The following is a 23,734-nucleotide window of genomic DNA, read 5'->3' on the forward strand; positions in this document are numbered from 1 at the left end:
GTTGTTCTGGCAGCAAGTAAGGGTCCAGCCTCACCAGTAGAGAAGACACTTCAAGTACCATAAAGCTGTAAAGTTTGTAACCAGTAATGTCAGGAAGAAACACGTGGTTGTGATGGTTGGTGACTTCCTTCCGAGGTGCATGGAGAGGGGTCTGTCCAGTGATCAGACCTGACATCTGATCTGAGAAGTCTGTGTCTACCCAGCATTTATAATCTGAGCTGTTCCTGAAAATTTGTTGAGGTCTGTAAACAAACCGGCCTCAGCCTGTGCTGCATGCCCAGGGGAACACTTGAGGTAAACAAATCAAAAGCAACTCCGAGGGCTTTGGAGGCAAGTGAAAGCTTCAAGGATGTAAGTGGTGATCTTTGCATCCTGAAATGAATTTTATACATAACACATTTGTTCAGAGGACATCATGCAGAAGGAATTCTGCTGTGGTAATGCTCTGGAAGGTGAAACTAAAAAAGATGAGGGTGCCGCGGGTCACCAAGAAAAGATAGGGGGGTTGAGGCTTTTTGTCAGTCAGTGTCTGGCAGGATCCTCTGGAAATTGGTGGTGAAGGAATTTTAATTACCTAGACAGCCAGTGTACTAGACAGAAGGGACTGTTCAGCAGGTTTGAGGTGTCCTGGTGACCGTCCTGCTCATAAAAGATTGTGAGCAGGGGAGAGTCTCTATGGGGTGGATCGTAAGTAGTGGGGAGGAAGTGGTTGAGCGAGCACGCACTGCTGAAGGGCACCTGGATTGAGAGCGGACTTCCACATGGGGTCCAAAAAGTGTCAACAGATCTCAGGAAAGATTCAGGCAGGGAGAGTTTTGTGACAGGCTTTTCTCAGGAAAAAGTTACTGAGGAGATAAAGTAAAGCTCCTGAAATAATTTTTAATATGTGTGTGTGTAATTTTTTTCAAGCTGTTTTTTTCTAGGGTTTATAGAAACCACTACATTAAATGATGATATTTTTTTTTTTTTTTTTTTACAGAATTGTAGTTTTCTTGGAGACCTTAGGCATAAATATGTAGAAGGGGCAAATCATAAAATGAGATTCAACTGGCAAGGAATGTTTAAAAAAACCAACCAAACAAACAACTAGAGTGATGGCAGTATTTAGAGGAAGATAAAGGAAGAGTTGATCTGGTAACCCACAGAAAAAGACAACTGTCTTTTTCTCTGTCGGTGACGCTGTAAAGGTCGCCTACCCTAGGTGCTCTTGCAGGTAACACAAGTGATCAAGGCCAGAGCTTCAGCTGGTAGCACAGAAGGGTGAAAGAGGGAGGACACTGAGGAAGGACAGGTTATCCCATTCTGTCATCCACCTACTTTGTCTCCAGTGTGCTTTCATCAATGACCTAGATAGTTGTCTGGGATTCATGATTATTAAACTTGCATCTGAGAAAGACTATGATTAAGCTGGAGGGCAGAACTAGAACCTGAAGGTGAAATAAAACACCAGTCAGAGGAAGGATAAATAAAAGTGTGACAGAAGAATATTCAGCGGTGTGAATAGAAAGCAACTGGCTATGTAGCTGTCTGATGAAAAAAGATCTGGGACTTACCATGAGTTAAAAGCTGAATGTATGTAACACTGTTGTCTTCTGGAGGCGGGAGGACACACACTTCCAGCGTGGTTTAAGCAACAGTATATCCTGGAAGATCAATAAAATAATCCTTCAGCTCTAGTTAATGTTTGTAAAGCCCTAGGTGAAGTACTGGATGCAAGGTTTGGGCTCCGTGCTTCAGTAAATTTGTGCCAATTGGACTGTGCCCAGAAGGGAGTGAAAGGAAAGTCTAGGAAATACGATTTACAGAGAAGGCTTGAATAAACTGGGATTGTTTTGCCCAAAGAGAAGACTCAATGAAAGCATATATTCTCAACTGCACTAGGGAAAGGCAATAATCTATTCTCCTATGCCCATGACAAATAGGATAAACAATAACGGACTTACGTTACATCAGAAAACGTTGAGGATACACACTGGGGGAAATTTTCTCATAGTAAATATTGTGGAGTGCAGGAGTAGATGGCTTCAGAGGTTTTGTGTAGGACTCAGCGTTACAGTTTTGAAGGACAGATTAGACAAAGCTGACACTAGGTAGAACTTGTAAGTAGATGGCATTGACTCGGTACAGAGGACAGATGATTTGCAGTTCTGCAAAAATCAAATGGTACCATTGCTAGGAATTATTCAAAACCATCTAAAAACACTGAAAGAAAACATTTTTAGAGCTTGGATCATTTTAAACTCTCCAGAAACGTAAAAATAACCCCAGATCCCTAAGGTAAATAACTTGAATATGTGTATATATATTCACAAGGTGAAAGAAGCTACTTTTAGAGATGGATTTGGATTACTTGAGCAGTTGTGTCTGACAAAGCTGCACGCTACAAGTCCTTGAGCCCTTGCTGCTTGATGGGCTGAAATGGTCCTTCTCTGTTTGTACCTGGAGCAGAAATACATAATCTCTGCAATATCCACCGCACTTTCACCACCTAATAGTACTAAAGTTGCTTTTAGATGGTTCATTTTACCTTTTTACTTAATTTCGTGAGGCAAGAGAAGAGATGGAAAGGAGAAAATGGTTTTGCTATGTCTTTTAACTCCCTTCTCCCCTTGCCAGCAGCCCTAGTCATCCTCATAGAGCTTTGTACTGGGACTGTCATAGCAAAATTAAACTCACAAGGGTCAGTTTAATACCCTTTGTGGTATTTTAGTCATCCATTGGTAGGTATTGTGGTGGCTTTGCTGTTTGCTCCATTTCCAGGAAGCTTCATGGGATGACTAAGCAGCTTCCCCTGGAGTCCTTTACGTTATGGAGAAGAAAGTAGTTATGATTCTGTCCTCATTCCAATCCCTTCTAGCTAGGACACTCCCTAAATCTCTGGCTTGTTCCTGCAATGGTCATAGATAAATGCCTAGGAAAAAGAAAGAAGAGAGCAGGCACATATATAGTGTTTCTTAAAGTATTCTCAGCCTTTAAGTACTTTTAATACGGAGGTTTTCTAAGGCAGATGTGGTTTCTGCATTCTTCAACTCACATAGGAAGCTTCTCCCATGTACTTGCCCCGTCCTCTTGAGGCCTGTATAAATTTCTTGTGTCCAAAATATCTTCGTGCTCAAGTTCCCAAGGCGCATTGCCTTCTGGTGGGCTTGACGCATTTTCTACTATCTTTGTATTGCCCCCCTTGTATCTGTTTGTAAGAAGTGATGATGAACATCAATCCCTATCCATACTATGGGCTGCTTGTGACTTCGTAGAAATTTGCTAAATCCAACACGATTATCTCCTTCAGTCTCACCCTGACTTGAGGCTTTTGTTAAACCTTTCAAGCTTTCATGCTGTCTTTTAGAGGCCAGAGTTGCGTGTGAGCAAGCCACAGATTTGTAGGGTCCTGTACAAACCAGTACATTGAACAGCAGAGATTTGCATGGAGCACCACGGTGGTGTCTCCCTCTGTGTTCCCTCTTACTTAATGTAAACCGATAGCAGGCTATGTTAGCCTGGTAGTAGTGATGCCCAGGAAAGCAGACTGAGCAGTGGGATGTGGCCTTCCAAAATCCTTTGCAGTGTGGTGGTTGTAATTTAAGGAGCAGGCTGGTTGCCTTGAGATCCTTCTGTTGGTGCTCTGACACAACAGCAGATGCCCCTCGGTCCAGCTGACTGGCTCATTGTGGTTAAGACAACTCAGCACATGACAAAAAAACGTTACTGTCCTTGAATTGAAGCATGTGTTACTTGATTACCTAGAAGACACTTTTCAGAAGGTGCTCATGGACAGTGCTACTTGCTATCTCTGGATGTTCCTATCTTAGTCTTTAGAATAGGTTAAGAAATGCTAAACCAGGCTGGTCTTGTCTCCTTTCTACTATTTTTACACCCAGTGGCTCACCAGTGTGTTGACGAGTGCTGGGGAGTGTTTTTCTCAAAAGGATGGGAATCTGAACGCATGTGATTGCAGATGCCTGTCTGTCTCTAATGGGCATGCAGACCCAATTTAAAAGTTCTCACTAATTGAAAACTTAGTGGTTTTTAATTATTAGCATCTCAGTTAAAAGCTGTACCAGAAGAATTGATAAGTTGTCATTTTGTTTTTCAGCTATGGCAGCCATTCGAAAAAAGCTGGTTATAGTGGGTGATGGTGCCTGTGGAAAGACCTGTCTGCTGATTGTATTTAGCAAAGACCAGTTCCCTGAAGTGTATGTTCCCACCGTCTTTGAAAATTATGTAGCAGATATCGAAGTGGATGGAAAGCAGGTATGTATGTACTTCTGTAACAGTCAGAACGAACTTGAAGTTATTCAGAATACCATGGAAATCTCTACACTTCTTTACTAAGTTGTTAGTACACATCCTTAGTGCTTATATTGTAAATATATTTTTAAATATTAAGCATGTTCCTGTGGAAAAAACATTGGCCTTGCTAGGACCTGCTCATATCCAATGTCTAACAACCTATTTCTAACCTTATACAAGTTGAGATTCTAAAAAACATAGTTATTCCAATTAAAATGTTGCAGTAGGTGGAAGGGGTTGGAGCAATTCAAAGACATGCCTACATGCTGAGGACACAGGGCTGCTAGCCTTTGGAAATGCATAACGGACTCCCTGTTTTGATAGGGACCTGGTATTGTGATTAATAAAGACTAGTTCCTGGAGAGAGTCGCTTTTTTCATACCTACTCCTGGCAATGTGCAGGATCCTCTTCAGAACAGATGACTGACAGGCTTCAAAGGGATTTGATTTTTGTAGTAGTGTATATCAGCATCATCTGTCCTACTTGTCTGAAGGAACATAATTCTTAGCAGAAAAGCATACCCACAGCTCACTGAGCTTCATTTTTAATTTGTACTTCAGTAAATTAATCATTAAAACATTTAATTTTATTTTTCAATCTTCTGGAAATCCATTTTCAATCTGTGTGACCTCTTGAGTCCTTTTGTTTACCAAACAAGCAAACATGCCAGACACGTGCTCCAAGAGGCCGTTTTCAGGAGGCTGCTCTCTGGACACTGACTAGGTTCCCTTCTGCATTTGTGTCACACAAGGTGGTGTGTGATATTTGAAATTGTTACTTTCCAGGATACTCTGGAAACACACGAAGCAGAAACTTTACACCTTGAAAGCTCAAGTATTTTCAACCCCTTTTTGGCAGTCATGGCACGTGGCTGTTTTATTACTGTAACCGCACAGAGCTGACCTCAGTGCCGTAGTTCCTCATGTCAGGCATGCAGCAGGTTTTGGTGCTGGCAGTGCTGAGCTTCCCTGTTTTGCCTCTTGCTGCAACCTGTGTCTTTGCTCTGGGTCCAGGTACAGCCGGAATATCTCCCAGTCAGTTCTAGTTCGTATGCAGTGGCAGATTGATCGAAACTGCTCAGTTTGGATCCTGGTTTGAGAAGAAACTTTTTGAGCTACTTTTGGGCTTTATGTTAAATTTGATTTCCTACTGTTACAGGCATGGATTATTTGTGGGTTTAGTCATAATAGTTCATGCTATTGAAGTCTAAAGAAAGCCTTTATCTCCCATTATATGAATGGGTAAAAAAAAATAGTTTACTTTTAGACTAATATTAGAACATGTTTTCCCTGCCAAGTGACGGTTTCTGCAGTTTCTATATTGTATCTTAGACTCTAAGGACAATGTTTAAAATACGTACAATATGTATTTCTCTGTGTTATCACCTAGTCAAACTTGCTCATTCCCTTCTGCCTGAATCTGCATCTCTAAATGGGTGAAGAGGGAGCCATGCCCCATCACCTATATGCAGCCAGTATCTAAATAAAAATTGCGTGAGCAGCTTGAGCAATGCTGATTTTTTATTTTTTTTTTGTAAGTAGAGGACATATTTTATCCAAGCAATTTGTCTTCAGAAAACATGATTACAGAAGTTTATAAGGGAGCACTACTTGAGACTGTTCTGTTTGACAGCACTTACTTCTGTTTTCCTGGAAAAGCATTACCAGCAATGTTCAGAAGCTATGTGAAGACAAAACGGTGATGGTACAAGGTGCATTTTTTTAGGGGTAGAGCAAAGGAGCTGATTCCAGTCATGTGAGAGAACCTTCAACAGACATCTCTGTAAAAAATACGAATATTTGCCACAGAATTCATGTTTGCAAATGCAGAGGTGACTTTGAGAGGAGGAGTATTTCTGACTGAAATACAGAAGAATTTTTTTGTGTATGCATGCAACTAAGGTTTGTATTTTCACAATTTAACCAAACAGTTGCATTGCACATTCAGGCTCACATTTGGGTTCCAGTTCCGGCAATCTGTCTTTATCTGAGCTGTTGTGGACTACTACTATTGGAGTCTTTGAACGTAAGAGTTTAAACAGGAAGGAAAACAATCCTATTGGAGTGTTCTCCCCTAGCTTTACCATAAGTGGAAATATTGAGAACATTAGTTACTTTATTCAGTTCTTAGTTACAAGAAGCTTTACACACAAATCGGGTTTATTTCAAAGCAAATTACAAGTGTAAATTTTGGCTGCGATGGAGTTTTAATGAATTTGTGCACAAATAAGTACAATCTGAATGTTTCTTAGTTGCTGCACGTTCCAGTTGTAAACCAAATAAAAATGTACATAATCTTAAAAAAAAAATACTCTTAGAGAGTCCACTTTCACTGAAAACTGATATTTCTGGAACGCTTATCAGAGAGATTCCCAGCCCTTTGGAGCCGATTCTCTTTGATTCTTCTCTCTTGCTTTTCTACTGGTAGCTTTTATGTCCTTTCAGAGAATTGACGCTGGTCGTGGATATAGAGAAAAGTCTCATAAGCTGCATAAGTTGATTTTTGAAGTTATGGAACAAAAAATTTCTAATAGTTCTCCTGTCAAAGTGGTTTGTCTTGTAGTCTCCTCCTTTTGAGAGGAGTTGACTGAAACATTTTATCTACTTCTTTTCGATTACTGGCTTCTGAATCAAAACTCCCCTGGTGATCTGGCTAACTAACTGCCTTGCCTTTCTTCTGCAGGTGGAGTTGGCTTTGTGGGATACAGCAGGACAAGAAGACTATGATCGACTTAGACCGCTTTCTTATCCAGATACTGATGTTATACTTATGTGTTTTTCAATTGATAGTCCTGATAGTTTAGGTAAGTAGATCACTAATTGAACTGAACTAGTTCTCTGTGTTGCAGTATTCCCCTTGGAAATCATGCTGTAAAATATATTTTCATGTGCTGTAATGGTTGAGAGCATTCCTAGTTTCAAAATTCATACTGGTTTGAATGCATAGTTTTTAGACGTTAAGATCTTAAAGGAATCTGTATTCTTCTTCTACAACGCTGAGTGGCATTTTGAAAGCCTCAGCAGCGTACTGTGTTTATCCGGGGCTCTGCTGCATAATTTGAGCAACAGTAGCAGGAAGGCAGCTCCTGGCCTAGATCGGCACCCCCAGCCTGGCCGCTTGCCTGGGGGGCCGAGGCGGCGTGCTCACCCCTTGGGAGGTGCTGCCTCGGTGACCCCAGGTGAACAGGAAGGCTGTAGTTGCACTCTGCTGTGGCCAGGAGCCCTGTGAGTACATAAGGTGTTCACTGAGTGGCATGGCCCACCCAAGTTTTGACTTTATTTTACTTTTTTTTGTTTCTTCTTGGAAACTGCAGGTTCTTATACACTTAAGATCACACTATATCCAGGAAAAGAAATTATTTTCTACATAAATGGGAAAGCTAGTTTTGTGATCTCATCCCTTTCCCCTTCTCCCCATTTATTCAAGAGAGATCAGCTTGAAACACTGAGTTACTGGTCCCAAATAACCTGGGTTTTTTTGCTCTGCTTGGGGAGTTAAAAACAGGGATTGGAACTACACTGGAAGGCAGCACTCTGACTGCGGGGAATGATCAGAGGCTGGAGATTTATACTGTCCTAGTGTGCTTTCTGGTGACTGACATCTGCTTGTGATGGAGGAAAGAGAAGAGTTGCCAGTGTATGATTTCTGAGCTCCAAAAACATACATTTCAAAAATATGGGCACCTCTTCTGTATGCAGTCTGAGACTGAAGTCTTTACTAATTGACATTAGATTTATATATATTTGATCTTATAAAGATGTTTTTGAAGAGACAAAGGGGCAGGAGATAGAGCTACTCTTATTTCTAAGAGTCGGCATCTCTGGAACTTTTGATTTCTATTTGAAATGGTAATTACTCCATCCAATGTAGTCTCCTAAACAAATACATTGTGGTAGTACTTTCTTAAACAAGTGGATGTCTGTAAAAAATTCCCTTATCTGCTTCTCACCAGTGGGATTTGTTCACTAGTGACTATTTGTGAGGTTTCTTATTAGAATGCAGGCGACGTTAAGGTAGATGTTTAGGCACACCAATTCTGTGTGTACAACCAGCTGTGCTCTGATAAAAACCTGTGCAGTGACTGACTGGTACTTGTTTGTAACTGGTCAAAATTATGTCCATGCATTGGGCATCTCCTAGCCAGAAAAGGTCAGACCCCTCTGCTTTCTCTATTAATGACAGGTGTTAAATTATTTTAACTGGTGCTCATATATGGGATACCAGTTCTGTCTTAAATGTATTAAACCACTGAACCCTTTGGAGCTTTTTGCCACCAGGGCAATCATGGTCACTGCAAGCTGTCCTTAGAGGGGCTTTTTTACTACACCTCTGATCTGTCTTATGGATGAACTCTGCTTCTCAGAGTTGTGTCTTAGGAAGAAACAAGAGTGAAACAGAAAGAATCCAGGAAGCACAGAAATGCAGTTAGTGGAAGGATTAGTCCTGAATGCAGCTGCCACAATGGTTGAAAAATACCATTCCTGCCAAAATTCGTAGGTTTGAGTAAATGAGCAAATAAAATATTCCTTAAGCCATTACAGTGTCATTACAGCCTGACTGGGTTAAAGTTTGGTAGCTGCTCAGTCTCTTTTCTTGCCTTGCCTCTAAGGGGTAGCAGCTGTTGAACGGGCAGTTGAAAGTATCTTCTCAGAAAAACCAGTGCCAGCTTGGTATCTGGGAAATCCTTATCTCCATCACTTCCACCTGGTCCTGTGTTTAGAGACACCTTGCATTGTCTTTGTCTCTCTCCAAAACAGTTTGAGGTTTAGTTGGCAGCAGCACTGAGGTCATGTCTGGTGTAGCTGTGAACAGCGACATGCAAGGTCTGAGCTGCGCTTGTTTCTCCTGCATGTGCTGCTCCCCGGGCAGCTGGAGAGCTCACAAACTGCCCGCCCTGGAAACAAGATGGGTTGCTGAACCCTGCAGGCAGGGGGAGAGACGTTCACTTGAGTCCAATCTGATCTTGGCTATTTTTTCCTCGCACTCCTCCCTTCCTGCTCACTAGTATCGGAGCGCCTGTGTCCCTGGGAGCAGTGGAGGGAGCAGGGAACTGCCAGACAGCTCTTCAGGTGTGCAGCATCTGGAGGCCGGCACCCTCTGAGCACTCCAGGTGCAGCTGTAGAATTGCTGTTTTGGCTGTAGTGCAAAAACTGTCTCAAATGCTTGTCTTAAGTTGTTCTTTCAAGCAAGAAAACAATACCCTAATAGTGAATGTCTCTTCAAAAGCTGAATGGAATTTTGTGAAGATAAAAAGGGGTTATGTAGTCTGCAGGTACATCCACCGGTGAATCTCACATGTCTAAGAGCTTCTGAAAGCAAAGCCTAATATTTTGGGCCATTCAGCACTTCCTGCTATATATCATTTATCAAGGTTTTGCTTTCAAAAGCTGTCAAATCTTCCATTTGCAGCTCCATTTTTAAAAAAAAGTCAGGTAAGGAAGTTACATTAGGAGGACGAAGTTCCTTGTAGATGAGTGCAAATTCATTTGCTGCAGATAGGGAGAAATGGCAAATCTGCAAATGACTTGCACAAAGTCTTTGTTTCTGTGCGTCTGTAATTAGCATATAGAACAACATTTCTGCTACAGTTAATGGGAGACTTTGGAGTGGTTGTTTGATGTTGTTTTATAAAAGGAAGAAGTGATGGTAAAAACTTCGCTTCAGGGTTGCGCCCATCTTTAGCTTCTGGAGATAAATAAAATGTTTCTCTTGAAGCAAAATACTTCGTAACTTTCTGCTTCAGAATTCTGCATGCTGTTCTTTGGAGTACCTTATGCTAACCCTTGTCAAGCAGCTACTGAGAGACGTAGAGAAGCCAAGAGGTTAGGTGTCCCTCAGCCTTAAAATTACCATAGACAGGCCTGTCTTTTTTGCTTATACCAGAACAGGTCTATTTGCTTCCCAAAGTAAAAGTAGAAGAAGGGGCATCGGTGTGGATTAGCAAGCTAAAACCACTCAGACAGCAGGTAAAAGTTTCAAAATAAAACTGTCCTCAGAAGTGAGTTTTAGTACAGTCTTTTTTTTTTTTCCTCCCTAGAAAACATCCCAGAGAAGTGGACCCCGGAGGTGAAGCATTTCTGCCCCAACGTGCCTATCATCTTGGTAGGAAACAAGAAGGACCTGAGGAATGACGAGCACACAAGACGAGAGCTGGCCAAAATGAAGCAGGCGGGTTCCTTTCTGATAGTCTTAAATAAACGAAGAAAGTGTATAGTGGTTGTACCAGAGCATTAAATAGGCATCCACAGCTTGCTGCCAGCTTCCTATGGGCTGCATAATGAACACTTATCCATGACAGAAACCAGAAAGTATATATTACCTTTAATTGAGTGTTTCTTTGTTCATATTTGGATATTTAATTTGTAGGAAAAGGCATTCTCAGCAATGAAAATGGCTATATTGGGTTACTAACAGTCAGCTGATCTCCATGCTGGAGAGCTGGATCCCTGCGGTAGAAAGGAATTAATTAGGAGACATCAACACATCAAGTGCATGCACACTTGAGTTGTTCTTTATTTGGTATGTTCGGGACGTGAAAGGAAACAGTTTTATTGGTAGGTGTTTTGAGGTGATAACCGCCAGTGCTGTAGCTCACTCCTGAGCCTTATCGCTAGGTTTCACTTTCAAATTGAGTCTGAAACCCCTGGCTTGGGTATGGGACTACAGATAATTCTGCTCTGTCCTGGAATTTTTGCTCCTGTTGCATAATATTTGCTTTTATATAAAAGCTGAGGCATTAATTTGGGGATTTGCTCATAGGCTTTTGTTACAATTGGGGCAAAGAGTTGCATAAATGTTGCTTCAGAAATTAGCAATTGCTCAAGTTTCAAAGGATCTTGCAGCCTTCATGCTCAGAGGTGTTAGAAAATGGATCATGTCCTCAAGCATTGGTGCAGTATGCAAACATACACCCCATCTTTGTAATCCAGGCTGAGGTGCATGCCGCTTCTTGAGAAAATAAGCGAATTTTATTTCATATCTGCCTTTATTATTTACAGGACCATTCTCAGGGGAACAATCATTAACTAACCAATTGATTATGTGCATTTAATCCAGAAGTTCCTTTGCCTTTGTTGGGAAGCTGGGTGGGAAAGGGAAGGCGGGTGCGTGTTGGTTGTTCTAACGTGTTGCTTCTGTGCTGTTATAGGAGCCTGTCAAACCTGAAGAAGGAAGAGATATGGCAAACCGCATTGGTGCATTTGGGTATATGGAGTGTTCGGCAAAGACCAAAGACGGTGTGAGGGAGGTTTTTGAAATGGCCACTAGAGCTGCTTTGCAAGCCCGGCGTGGCAAGAAAAAGTCCGGGTGCCTTCTCTTATAAAGTGTGGCCAGAGGAAGATGGCCAAAGCAGCACCCTGCACTTGAGTAATTTTGAAGTGCTGTTTATTAATCTTAGTGTATGATTACTGGCCTTTTTCATTATCTATAATTTACTTAAGAGATTTAAAAATCGAGTCATCTTGCTACCAGTATTTAGAAGCCAACCATGATTTTTATAACAATCTGCATCAAATTCATCTGTGCACCCAAGGTTAACCTCAACATTCCTCTAACAAACCTTTTCTGCACTCACAGGATATGCCAGGCGCTAATTGAAGACAATTCTCTATCTTCTTTCTTCTCTCTAGAAAGAGAAAAAGCTGTCAACACAGAGGATTGGTCTGTAACTACTTTATAACTAACGTCCTATTCTAATCGAGTACAACAGTTACATGGCTGTATGTGGAATCAAGTGTAGCTTCAGTGCTATCACATTTAGGAAGATCTGATTTTCATGGCTCAGTGGTGTAAAACATTAGTTTGAAAATGTGATCACTCTGAAATGACCAAGTCCCATTCAGCTAAGGAAAAGTGAGGGTTCTGTGGTTTCATGTTAGTTACCTTTTAGTTACTGTGTAATTAGTGCCAGTTTAAATGTATGTTACCAAAAATAAATCTATTTACCCCAGCTTAGATGTAGTATTTTTTGTATAATTGGATTTCCTAATACTGTTACTTGTAACCTCTGCGTTAAGGTGTTCTGGGTTTTTTAAGAAACTGTATTTGAAAATAAAGTCCGATGGAAAGCAGCTGATCCTCTTCCCCTGTTCATTTGTAAGAGTCTGACCCATTTGAATGATTTGAGTGGTCTGCACACCCAGGAGGAGTTTTTTCCATGATGTGCCGTAGGGATGAGAAAAGACAGCCTGCTCACACTCAAAGCTTCTGAACTGTTCAGTTGCCTTAAGTTCATTGCTGGACCCAGTTTCAAAACTAAAAGGAAAAAAAAAGAAACTTTTTGTGTAAGTTTGGTTACCATGTAGTGATCAGACTCCTAACCTGTGAACTTCTTGCTGTTCTGCAGCTAACTAAACTCTTTCTGTATTTTCATTTTTCCAACAACTAATAGAATAAAGGCAGTTTTCTAAGCTCCCTGTATCCTGGTGTCTGTATTCCTCACTCTGGGTTTTTGGCCCAGCATATTGACAGCCTGAATCAGAAACACCATTTTTTGATAGAGCTGTGATAGGATTTGCTGAACAGTTGCAAGTGCTTTAATACTTATTTTTGTTTCCCAGCAAATGATACCCATCTGCTGCTCGCAGCAGTGGTGAGTAGCAAAGCTTCCCAGGAGCTGCTTTTGATATTCAAACCAGACGAGAGGGCATCAGTTGAGTTGGATTTGTTGGTCTTGACTGTGGGAATAGACGAGCAGGAGGCGGTACGTAGGAGGGGAGCGCAGGAAGAAGGGAGGAGATGGCAGCAGTGTTGCTGTAGAAGCATGCAGTGATACGCGGCATGCTGGTCTACTGTCGTATGTGTGCTGCTCGCAGTGGTATTTGCGGCAGCTGCTGTTGAGCTGAGAGCCTCTGCCTGCAGGGCTGGGCAGGAGGGAGGTCCAGTTGCTGATGAGAGTCCATGGAAGTGAGCACCTAGCTGTATCCATGTCCTAAAAAAATGCCAATGTCACTTTTTTTTTTTTTTTTTTCAATGGTCCCGATTCCTTTTCCTGCGACAAAGGTGAAAGAGCTCCAGCTGTGGGAGTGCCCTGTACTTCTGGTCCTTGTCCTCCCTCTACAGCCGTAAGACTCCCCAGAATGAAGCATCTGGGCAGCCCGGTGGTGGCACCCACCCCACCCTTCCCTCCTTCCTCCCCGGGTGCCTGTTCTCCACCTGCGCGGGGTGACGATGTGGAACAGAGCAGGAAGTTCCTAGCTGCAGCTGCACAGGATTTCATTCTCTGCCCCGCTGACAAGCTTACTCACTCCTGCAGTTCCCTTTCTGAGGGTTCTGTTGGGTGGTTTAGGGTGATGTTGCCATTGAGCAAAACTGGGGGGTTTCATTCTGGCAGAGCGCCTGGGTTGCAGTTCTTTATGGTGACGGTTACAGAGCAGCTTTGCAGCTGCTCTTCAGGGGGTTTGAGTAAGGTCTACATGTTCCTGAGACACAGCTTGTGACAACCCACAGCTGTTGATGCACCTCCACCCAGAAGTCAGTAATTTAGCATCCCGGTTTTAATTTAAGCTCTTGTTAAGCTGCAGCACCACCTCCCCACCTCCTCCGTCTTCTCCACCAGCTGGCGTTACGTTTCCGCGCCTGGCCTGCCTTTCTCCAAGTTCAGACACGTTAAGTTAGTGTCTCCCATTTACAACCAGAAGCTCCAGCTCCCTCTCCTTGTCCCTCGCACCGCTGGCGTCAGAGCAGAAGCCTGCTCAGGAGCACGTGGTTGTGAAGTTATCAGTTCTTTGCTCAGCCTTCCTGCCTTCAGAGGCTGGCAGCCTGGCTCCCTTTGGGTTCCTGTCACATCTGTTGCCTCTGGAAGCCACCTTTGTTGTGGATGAAACGGCTGAGGACACAGATGGCCAGGCCAGACCTGGGAAATGGGAGCTCAGCACTCACGGAGAGTGACCAGCCAGGCAAGGAGGTGTGAAGGAGCAGGAGAAAAGCCAGGAGCCAAGCGCCAGCCCCCCGTCCAGGGGAGGGAGTTTGGTTCCAGGAGTGCAGAGAAGATGTAAGCAGGAGGCTGGATGGTATGGCCTGTGGCCTTTGTGATTACTCACTGCTGTTGCTGTTAAACAGCAATCTGACTTCGCAGGACAACTGTCGCTTGTCACACAACTTAAAAGGGGTCCCTTGAGCCCATCTAGTCCCTCAGGAGCTCCTGGCGCTCCTCCGGATCCACATTCAGCGGAACGTGTCCAGGCACGGGGCGTAGCTCTGAGCCAACGAAGTTGTTCTGCTCACTCGGTTTCCTGAGAACTCGCTCACTGTGGAAGGGAAAGCTCAAACCTGCGCTTGTCTGAGGAGGTCGGGGCCCCAGAACCAAACTCCCTGCTTCAGATGAAACCCCCAGGTCCAGGCAGAGGATTGAAGATGCCAGTCTGGGCAAGTGTCAAAAGCGGCAGCAGAGCAATGCCTCTGCGGCACTGCCACAGAGGTCACCCTGAGGAGAAATTCCTCTTCTTCAAGCCACCATGGCTCACTGTGCCCAAGGGGCGGGTGAGGAGTCTGCGTGAACTGTAACCACCAATTTACTCAAGAGCAAAGACATGTCACGTGCCTCTGCTCCTCCCCACAGCTGTTTCCCTGCCGCTCTGATCTCTCTGGGGACACTTGTCATGGCTCCTGCTATCAGTCCTGCAACATGGTGCAAACACTGTCAGCCCCCCGAGATGCACGATAATCAGGCGAGTCCCCAGAACTCACCACAGCCAGGAACTATTCCGGTTCCCAGTTGTGGGGACAGGTGCCAAGAGTGGCCCAAAGCAAAATCCCTGGATCCTGCGGTCACCTGGGCACCCAGGCCAGAGATGCAGCATTTCACAGTGCCCTGTTAGTGACGGCTGGCACTTTGGGATGTCCCCACTGCCAAGCATCAAGGAGAACGCAGAGCATCCCCCTGCGCTCAGGGGCCCAGGCTGCCTTGGCCGGGGGCCAGGGCTGATAAGCAGCTGTCTGACCTTGGGGCTGTCAGGAATGGAGCTCACTTGGTGCAAAGGCTGGCTGGAGCCTTGGCAGGGGCTCCCTGCTTCCCTGTGGGAGCCGTGCTGGAGCCGAGGCCCTTGCTCTTGGTCCCTGAGCTGTGCTGCCCCGCGGTCCCTGCGGACATCACCCCGGCCTTGCCTCTCCCATGCTCCGGAGGAGGGCCATGTCCCAGCACAAGGACCCGGGGGGGAGCAGCTGGGCCAGCTTGCGTGGCGTGGGCGTGGGCAACAGTCAGCGTAGTTCACTGGGGGCTGCCTCGAATCCACCAGAAAACAGGCAGTTGTGTGGCGTGATTGAGAACTTCCAGAGCAGAAGCAGTAAGGCAAGAACTGGCAAAGCCAGGGATGGGGAAAAGCAACCGCTGAAGTAAAGGGGAGGCTTTGCCGGCCTCAGAGGGGTGGAAGAATGATGAAAGGGGATCGAAGAAGGGAATTTCTGGCCCCTCTCAGACCCCTCGTGTTCCTCCTGCTGGCACACTGCCCGAGGGTGTTTCTCCCCAGAGCTGCTCGCCTTGGCAGCCCTGCCCCGGGAAGCTGCTGCGGCCCCCGGTGCTGCGGCCCCGTCCTCGGGGGCTCCCGCTCCCGTGAGGGTTTGAACTCCCGGGACCACCTTGCGTCGTGCCGATTCCCCGCAGCGTTCCGGGCCGTGGCCGGCGCTCCCCTGCGCGTTACCCGCGGAGCTGCAAACCCCCCGGCTCCGAGCCTTCGACTCACCAGAAAGGGCCCAGCCCCCCGGGGAGCTGGGGGGCAGCGGGGGCGCAGCGGGGGACCGGCCGGGGAGCTGCGGGCCCGTAGGTCTGCGCGCACCGCCGGGCGGGAGCGGGCGGGGCCGACCGGGAGGGGCGGGGCCGGGCGGGGCGGGGCGGGAGCGGGCGGGGCCGGGCGCGAGCGGGCCCCGCGCGGCAGTGTTGGCCATGGCGGCGGGAGCGGCGGGGCTGGCGGGGCTGGCGGCGCGGCCGCTGGGCGCGGCGGAGCCGCTGGCGCTGGGCTCGCTGCGGGGGAAGGTGCTGCTGGTGGCCAATGTGGCGTCGCTCTGAGGCACCACCACCCGCGACTTCCTGCAGCTCAACGAGCTGCAGCGGCGCTACGGGCCACGCGGGCTGCAGGTCCTCGGCTTCCCCTGCAACCAGTTCGGACACCAGGTAGGGGCCGGGGGCGGGCGACGGGGGGGGGGGGAGCCCCCGGCGGGGCTGGGGGAGCCCCCTGGCCCGGCTGGGCTCTGACGGCCTCGCCGGGGGCGGTGTCGTGTTTGTTTCTCCAGGAGAATGCTAAGAACGAGGAGATCCTGCTCTCGCTGGAGCACGTACGTCCCGGCAACGGCTACAAGCCCAATTTCATCATGTTCGAGAAGTGCGAGGTGAACGGGAAGGACGCGCACCCCCTCTTCACCTTCCTGAAAGAGGCGCTGCCCTTCCCGCACGATGACCCCTCCTCGCTGATGACCAACCCGCAGTACATCATCTGGTCCCCCGTCTGCCGCAACGACATCTCCTGGAACTTCGAGAAGTTCCTCATCGGCCCCGACGGCGTGCCCTTCAAACGCTACAGCCGGCATTTCGAAACCATCAAGATCCAGGATGATATTGAATTGCTTCTGCAGAAGGTTCCCAAGAATGTTCTGGAATAACGCAGAGTGCCACAGCGTTCGCCAGCTGCCCCCCTTGCTTCCTACCTCGTGCGCCCGCCTGTTCCCCTCGCAGGGGGCTGCTGCTCAGGCAGAAATCCTGATGTCTCGTGCAGGTTTTGCTTGTGATGGTGCATCTTCCAAATTCTCGAAGTGTACTTGATGTTTTCAAAAGCTGCACAAGAATGTTTGGGAAACTATGCCGAGGAAAGCAGCCATGTGTCTCAGTAGCTTACTGTGATTTTCTGAATAAAAATAAATGCTACTTTCTTTAAGGCTGTGGCTTGATAAATCTGGGCGACTTGGGTCAGCTCACGTGGGTGCTCACAGGGTGAACTCAAACCACTCGAGTGTGATGTCACGGTCAGGCTGAAATCTGAGTGCAAACCTAGGGCAGCGTGATGGGCGAGCAGCGCTCGCAAGCCCTGCAAACTCAGCCAGGGCCACATCTCACCTCGCACCTAACAAGCTTGGCGGGGTGGGAGGGTGGCACGCAGGGAGCACCTTGCCAAACTGCCCACTGGACCTTGCTCGGGGCTCGCCCGCAGAGGAAGGACACAGCACGCAGCCAAGGGGTGATTTTGCATGGGCTGCTGAACCCCCAGCACGCTGTGACAGGGTAACGGGTGTCTCAGGCAGGTGGATGCGGCTGTGCTGGCAGAGGGCTTGGGGAAGAAGAGCCCACCGGCCAAGGCCCACCTTGTTACCTGGCCTCCCTCTGTAGATGCCCAGGGGAGGCTGAGAACCAGAGCAGCACCCACCATCCCTCCCCTTGTCCCAGAACCACTGCCCCTTGCTGGCTTAGCTGTCTCCTGGCTCTATCCCATCTCGCATCGGTGGTAGCCACAGATCTCTACATACTTGCCCAGTCCTACGTGAAGCCCGTATCGCCTTCATGCCCCCCAACACCTTGCAGCACAGGGATTCGCAACAAGAACCAGTTCTTTCACATTCCTGGTCAACCTATTTGACCACTTCTCCCACTGGAACCGTGCCCTGCCTCACAGCATCCTCGTTGCCCTTTGGGCACAGGAATCGCATGTGACACTCCAGGTGCGGGTGTGCCAGGATTCGGGCAATATTTTCTTTCTACTCCTTCCCTATCACTTTTTTTGACTCCTGCCAACCATAAAGCTGACAGGTATTTCATGGAATTGTTAGAATAATCCTGATGCATTGTTCCTGTGTGGCAACCCTGGGTTTACAGCCTGCTGCTGAACAGCTGGAATTAGGATAGGTTTCCCCTGAGAAACTGTGAGCCTGTGCCAAATTTCACATGCCCTCCTTTTGCCCAGTGGCTCAGGTCCTTCTGCAGGTAAATTTTCACCCCTTGAATAGCTCTGTGAGCACGTTTTCATGACCAGCCACTGTGCACAAGGCCTTGTAGCACTGAGCATAAACTTGGTGCTGGACTGAGGAGCACTAACAGAAACCTGGGCTTTCAAAGAGAAGGCATAACACTTTCAAGCACTAGCGCGCTGTTTTCATCATTAAAAACACTTGGGATTTGAGGGTTTTGGGTTTTTTTCCTGTTCACAGCTTCTCACCTCACCGGTTCGCTGGTTGCTTTGTTACTGTACCTAGACTCAAGGCCTCCTCCGGGCTGAGGAGAGACACGGGGGCAAAACCTACCGCCAGCTCTACCCTGCTTGCTGCTGGCCTCGAGTCATGCAGCTTTGAACTCAGATTGCACAATCCTCACCGGGCTATTTCTTAACTTCCATAACAGCTTTGTGGAAAAAACAGGATGTTTTCAGTAGCTATTTTGGCTCTGGAGCAGAAGCTGCTTGATTTGGGGGATTATTTTTTCAGTTAAATCTACTTCCCTCATTAATGCAGGACATATTTTGAAGTATGTGGAGAAGACCGAGGATCATGGGCAGCAGGAACTCCCCGCATTGAAAAATCTTTCTCGACAATGAGCCGCAGCACTTCCTCAATCCTGACTCACCAAACTCGAGCCATGTGAGCTCCCAGGACCTCCTTTGCTTTGCCGGTTCCTTATCAGCCTGTGGCCCCTGCTGAGCCCCACTGCTCCCCTAACACCTGCGGCTGTTCCAACAGCAGCCCTGCCAACAAGGGTCTCTCGCTGAGCCTGCCTGTCACAGAGGCATCTTACACCCGGCTTATTCAGTGCTAATGGCCGAGGGATTTATTTACCTTCCGGCTGCTGGGACTGCGCTAGCAGAAAAACAAAGCACCAGCTCTAGAACAGATACAGCCACGCCAGCAGAAGTACAGTGACGTGATTCCAGGACGAAAATTAGCCATGTCAGCAGGAAAATGAATGATCCCAGTGTAAGCATACCTGCAGGAACTCTGCAGGGCAGATAAAAGCCTCCCAGCCTTGTTATTCCCAGTCTTGTTTCAGCATTCCCCAGAATAGCTGGCTTCTGGGGCAAAGCAGGCTGTGGTGCGAAGGGCAGCCTGTGGGCTGGAAACTTTTGGCAGCAACACCTGTGGAAGAGCACAGCCCCCCGCCCCCCCCCCCCCCCCAAGGCTCTCGCACCCAAATGTTTTTTGGTTGCAACCAGTGGGGATGAAGATGTTTCACTTCTGTAATGTAGTAGCTCTATGGTGAGGGTAGACTCGAAGAATCCCAGGCGATTCCTCAGGGATTATAAAATGGCCCAGTTCTGTTTCTGTAATTTCAGAGAGAAACAGACTGATTCAGCAGGAAACCTTAAAATAAATGCTATTACTTCAGCAGACTTGGATACTTTCGTGGCTTGAGGATGCTGTCCTTTCAACGTCTCGTGTCTGTCACATCTACACTCCCACACTCTTATTTTTTTCTACATATACACTTCTATTGCAAACAGCTTGTCCCTCTGCAAACAGCATTCACCCTGCTTTTCTGTTCTACGTATCAGAGTCCCATAGACCCCTCGCTTTCCAGAGAATGTTTGTTCCGCCCCTTCTCCCCTCCCAGTGATATTCTCCCCACCTTAGCTGCTGATAGTTGCCATCAACTTCTTAAATCTTTAAACAAGTTCAGGTATATGAAGCTGCAAAGAAAAGTATCCTTCCCACTGTCTCCCTCTCGCAGGTTTCCCTAGCGTTCTGCCCACCAAATCCCAGCACATCTCCTAAAATCATGGTAGATGAGATGGGGTGTTCAGTAGTGCCTAGTCAGTGGAAATGTCATAAACTCTTTTGTACTCAGCCTGTTAAACGTTCTTTCAGCTATTTCAAATCCCTTTCTCCTCCTACTGAGCTTTCTTGCACCCACTAAATTTTGAGATAGCTTTTAGCCACCAGGTTTGATCTTTGCCATCATAAGGCAGGTAGGAAACACCTGCCTTCAACTGGGTGGCACTGGAACGGGCTTCATTCCTGTTGGTGCCACTCTCTCAGCGAGCAGCCATCAGGTTCAGTTAAGAGACAAGGGCAGGAAGCTGAATGGCAGAAAGCGTTTGAAGAGACAGGAGAAGATAGACACCCCTACCTTATGGTGAAACTGTAATGCCATTTCCTAGTACTGAATCAGAAAGCTTTCAATGAGACCATTTTAATTGCTTACCACGCTATTAGGAATAGGTAATTCATTAGCAGAGCGAAGTCAGCTACGTAAGCATTCTCTCGTAATAGCTGACTCATTTTAAACACACACCCAGTCTTGCCAAAACAGGGTGTGTTAGTTTCTTGAAGCCTGAAGGCACCCTGCCTTTTGAAAAAGGAGTAGGTAACAGGCCTCAACTCCTGCTGGAAGGAAAAAATGGTCTTCTTTTTCAGCATTAACTGGATGGACTTGCCCTGCTGTCAAGAAAAAAAAAAAAAAAAAAAAAGCCTTTAGCATTTTACCCTGCATTACTGCAGCACTGCCAGGCCTGGCTGGCAAGAGGTAGACCCCATCTACCCACCACACTGCTGCAAAGTGGCTGCCAAGAGAGTGCTCCCCTGCAGTCACGGCCCCAGCACATCACCGCCTGCCTTTTTTCCATGAGGCAAATGAATTTTTTGGTGTTATCAGTTTAAAGCAGGTTAAGTTTCTGAATCCTTCCCAATTTTCCTATTTCTCAAGGGCACGCTCCCTAAACAGCACGGGGTACGCTTGCTACTCGAGACAAACGGCTGAACTACTTCTCGAGAGGCTCTTTCCAGACACACTTTCAAAACCGCGGGCTCCCCAGCGGGTTGCTCAGCCCATTTCCCTGTCTAGTCCCATAACGATTAGGAGCCCCCCTCCCTAGCCAAAGCCAAGCAGGGAGCTCCACACATCCGCTACGCGAGAAAACAGCCCGGGGCACTGGAACCACACAGCCCACAGCAAGCATTTCTTCCCCCTGCTGTGAAAGCCGCCCCTCTCGGAAACGGAGCCTCCTCGGGGACGAGGCCTCCCGCGCCCCCCGGCCTCCAGCTGTGCTCCGACGCCGCCCCGCACCCCCTCACGCTCCCAGCCCCGGCTGCTCTCCACGCTGGAGGCCCAAGGGAGGGGGGTGCCCACCCTGCCCGCCCCTCAGCACGGCAGATACCGCCTGCCCCGGCAGCCGCAGGGGCCGGGCCGGGGCTGCGCGGCCCCGGGGGACGCGCCCGCACAAGATGGCGGACGCCACCACAGCGCGCGCGCCGCCCGCCTCACCCCTGCGCGCGGCCCCGCCCATGCCGTCAGAGGGCGCGCGGGCGGGGCGGGGCGAGCGCGGCGGGGCAGCCAGCGCGCATGCGTACGCGGGCCGGCATCCGCCCGCGACGGGGCTCGCGCACCGACATGGCGGCGGCGGAGGGCGGCGGCGGCGGCGGCGGCGGGGCGCGGCCGGACACGACGGTGCAGCGGGCCGAGCTGGGGCCGCTGCTGGCTATGGCCCTCCGGCCGGGGGAATCCTGGTGAGCCCGGCCGCACGGCCCTCCCTCCCCTCCCCCCCCCTTCCCCCGCGGGCGGCAGGGCCTGCGGGAGCGGGCTGGGCCGCGCCACCGCTGAGGGGGCCGGGCCGCCTGGTGTCGTGTGTTGCAGGTACCTGGTGGACAGCCGGTGGTTCAAGCAGTGGAAGAAGTACGTGGGCTTCGACAGCTGGGACATGTTCGGTGTGGGCGATCCCGGATTCTTCCCCGGGCCTATCGACAATTCGGGTCTCTTCAGCGGTGAGTGCTGCCCGGCGGCGCTGGGCCGCGGGGGAGCAGGGCCTGGGCCCTGGGGGCTGGGAGCTCGGCCGCAGGCCAGGCTCGGGCAGGTAACTCCCATGTGCAGTCGCCTCATCGTGCAGCTTTCGCTTTTGAAGCCGTGTCTTCTGGGAAGCTGCAAGCAGCCATCCCGGCCTTGTGAGTGAGGAGACTGGTGCGGTTTCTGCCTGCCCGTGGGAGTGTTGGCAGTTCTTAGCGTCGTGGCACTGTGTGTCTAGGCCTTGAGAAGAAAGGGTTCTGTTTGATGCTGCGCTTTCTTACATCTGTCTCCCTTTTAGATCCAGAAACGCAGAGTTTAAAAGAACACCTCATTGATGAGCTAGATTACGTATTGGTTCCTACTGAAGCCTGGAATAAACTAGTAGCGTGGTATGGTTGCATAGATGGACAGCAGCCTATTGTGAGGAAAGTAAGTATGGGTGAACCAACTTCTCATCACCTTGGTTTCATTATCTGATCTCTACGAAACTTAGACAAAATTTATTTTGCTGCATGTCAGTTAAGACAGGATCCTCAGAAGATCCTTGGAGATAATAACGTGAAGGCCTTTCTGCCTTGTTGTCTGAAGGAATGACCTTCCAGTAGTACAGTAAAAATGCCCGAAGCTTCAGTGATTCTCAGCTGATGGGCTCTATAGGGTGAGAACCATGAACTTTGTTAACTTTTTACATTATGATTATGCTTTTGTGTTGCATGGAATAGTTAGTGTGTTGGCTTAGGGATGCCTACAGATGGCATCTGGTTTAGGGACTTCAGATGGCTTAGGGGCTTCCTCTGGAGTTTAAGGTTGTTCTTGTTTTGTTCTTCAAAATTCTGGGATTCTAAAATCGTTACAAGAGACGTATGTATGGTTTTGTTCTGTAAGTCTGACTTTTGTTTGGTTAAATGCTGTCATGAATGCATTCTGAGTCTATAACCTTTTGAGAAGGTGACATCTGCGAGTTGCTTTTTTGGAAATCTATCAGACACTTGTTTATGGGTAAAAGTTTTTTTGTTTTTATTTTAGTCTTAGGTTTTTGCACTGATTAAATTGAGAAGTGCCGGTCTGTAGTGTCCATAAAGAGTAATCGCTACCCCAGGCAGATAGCGTTCATAGAATTTGCATAAGTAATACTGATTAAGTAGCATTATGTTACAGTAAGGGTTACTTAGAGGTGTGCAAGACTCAAGAAAGTGTGGCATCAGAGTAATAAAAGGAAGTAAGAACCTTCTCTTGCAGGCCCGCTTGTGCTGATCAGTGGTACTGAAATGTTGTCATTGTCTGGCTAGAAATTCTATGTGATGAGAAATGATGATATCTTCAGAAAATGTAAATGATCCCAGGTTCACCAGGTGTCCCCACGTTTGCTCTGCTGAGTAGGCAGAACTTCCGTGTAAACCAGAAGTGGGGGGGAAATGGAAAAGAATTATAGCTATAAAGGAGACGTGGTGTTAGTAGGAACAGATGATTTCTTGAGCAACAGAAAATCTATACTGAGAAGGAAAACTAGAGCTATTACTAAGCAGTGCCCTTCTGAGTGAGGAAGGCTTTATTCGTGAACTGGCTAACCACTTTCGCAAAGCCTGGCATGTTATTAGACACTGCCTTTTCTGAAAAATTTGGGAGTGGGACAAGAAGTTTGGAAGCTATAGGGGAAACACTTGAGTGGAAGGCTTACTTGTATGAGCCTCCTTTCATTGGCATATCAGATACCACTGTTCAACACTGTAATTATTGAGGGCTAGAGCTTAGAGCTA

General features: G+C 47.7%; 3 protein-coding genes and 1 long non-coding RNA gene across 7 annotated transcripts in view; 3 read left to right on the forward strand and 1 right to left on the reverse strand.

The window, feature by feature from the left end:
• RHOA (ras homolog family member A) overlaps window positions 1-12,709 on the forward strand; it is a 26,695-nt gene extending 13,986 nt beyond the window's left edge. For both annotated transcript variants that reach the window (XM_080385454.1, XM_080385455.1), the window contains 4 exons: window positions 4,094-4,251; window positions 6,974-7,094; window positions 10,329-10,459; window positions 11,439-12,709. In XM_080385454.1, coding sequence (XP_080241580.1) covers window positions 4,096-4,251; window positions 6,974-7,094; window positions 10,329-10,459; window positions 11,439-11,612 — 582 coding nt within the window. In that variant the 5' untranslated portion in view covers window positions 4,094-4,095 and the 3' untranslated portion in view covers window positions 11,613-12,709. The remainder of the gene's footprint in view (window positions 1-4,093; window positions 4,252-6,973; window positions 7,095-10,328; window positions 10,460-11,438) is intronic.
• Window positions 12,149-16,097, reverse strand: LOC308063035. The gene is made up of 2 exons (XR_013927824.1): window positions 14,561-16,097; window positions 12,149-13,280 (listed from the first exon to the last, which is right to left on the reverse strand). It is a non-coding gene; the product is annotated as an uncharacterized lncRNA (long non-coding RNA).
• Window positions 16,098-16,133: 36 nt separating this feature from the next.
• On the forward strand, window positions 16,134-17,154 carry GPX1 (glutathione peroxidase 1). The gene is made up of 2 exons (XM_080385453.1): window positions 16,134-16,397; window positions 16,517-17,154. Exons 1-2 carry the CDS (start codon window positions 16,170-16,172, stop codon window positions 16,880-16,882), a joined length of 594 nt encoding a protein of 197 aa, XP_080241579.1. The 5' UTR covers window positions 16,134-16,169; the 3' UTR covers window positions 16,883-17,154.
• A 4,370-nt stretch (window positions 17,155-21,524) lies between these two features.
• USP4 (ubiquitin specific peptidase 4) overlaps window positions 21,525-23,734 on the forward strand; it is a 44,305-nt gene continuing 42,095 nt past the window's right edge. For all 3 annotated transcript variants that reach the window (XM_080385432.1, XM_080385434.1, XM_080385433.1), the window contains exons 1-3: window positions 21,525-21,703; window positions 21,831-21,958; window positions 22,276-22,406. In XM_080385432.1, coding sequence (XP_080241558.1) covers window positions 21,540-21,703; window positions 21,831-21,958; window positions 22,276-22,406 — 423 coding nt within the window. In that variant the 5' untranslated portion in view covers window positions 21,525-21,539. The remainder of the gene's footprint in view (window positions 21,704-21,830; window positions 21,959-22,275; window positions 22,407-23,734) is intronic.

Source organism: Falco punctatus, assembly GCF_963210335.1.
Source record: "Falco punctatus genome assembly, chromosome: 4".
Classification (NCBI taxonomy): Eukaryota; Metazoa; Chordata; class Aves; order Falconiformes; family Falconidae; genus Falco; species Falco punctatus.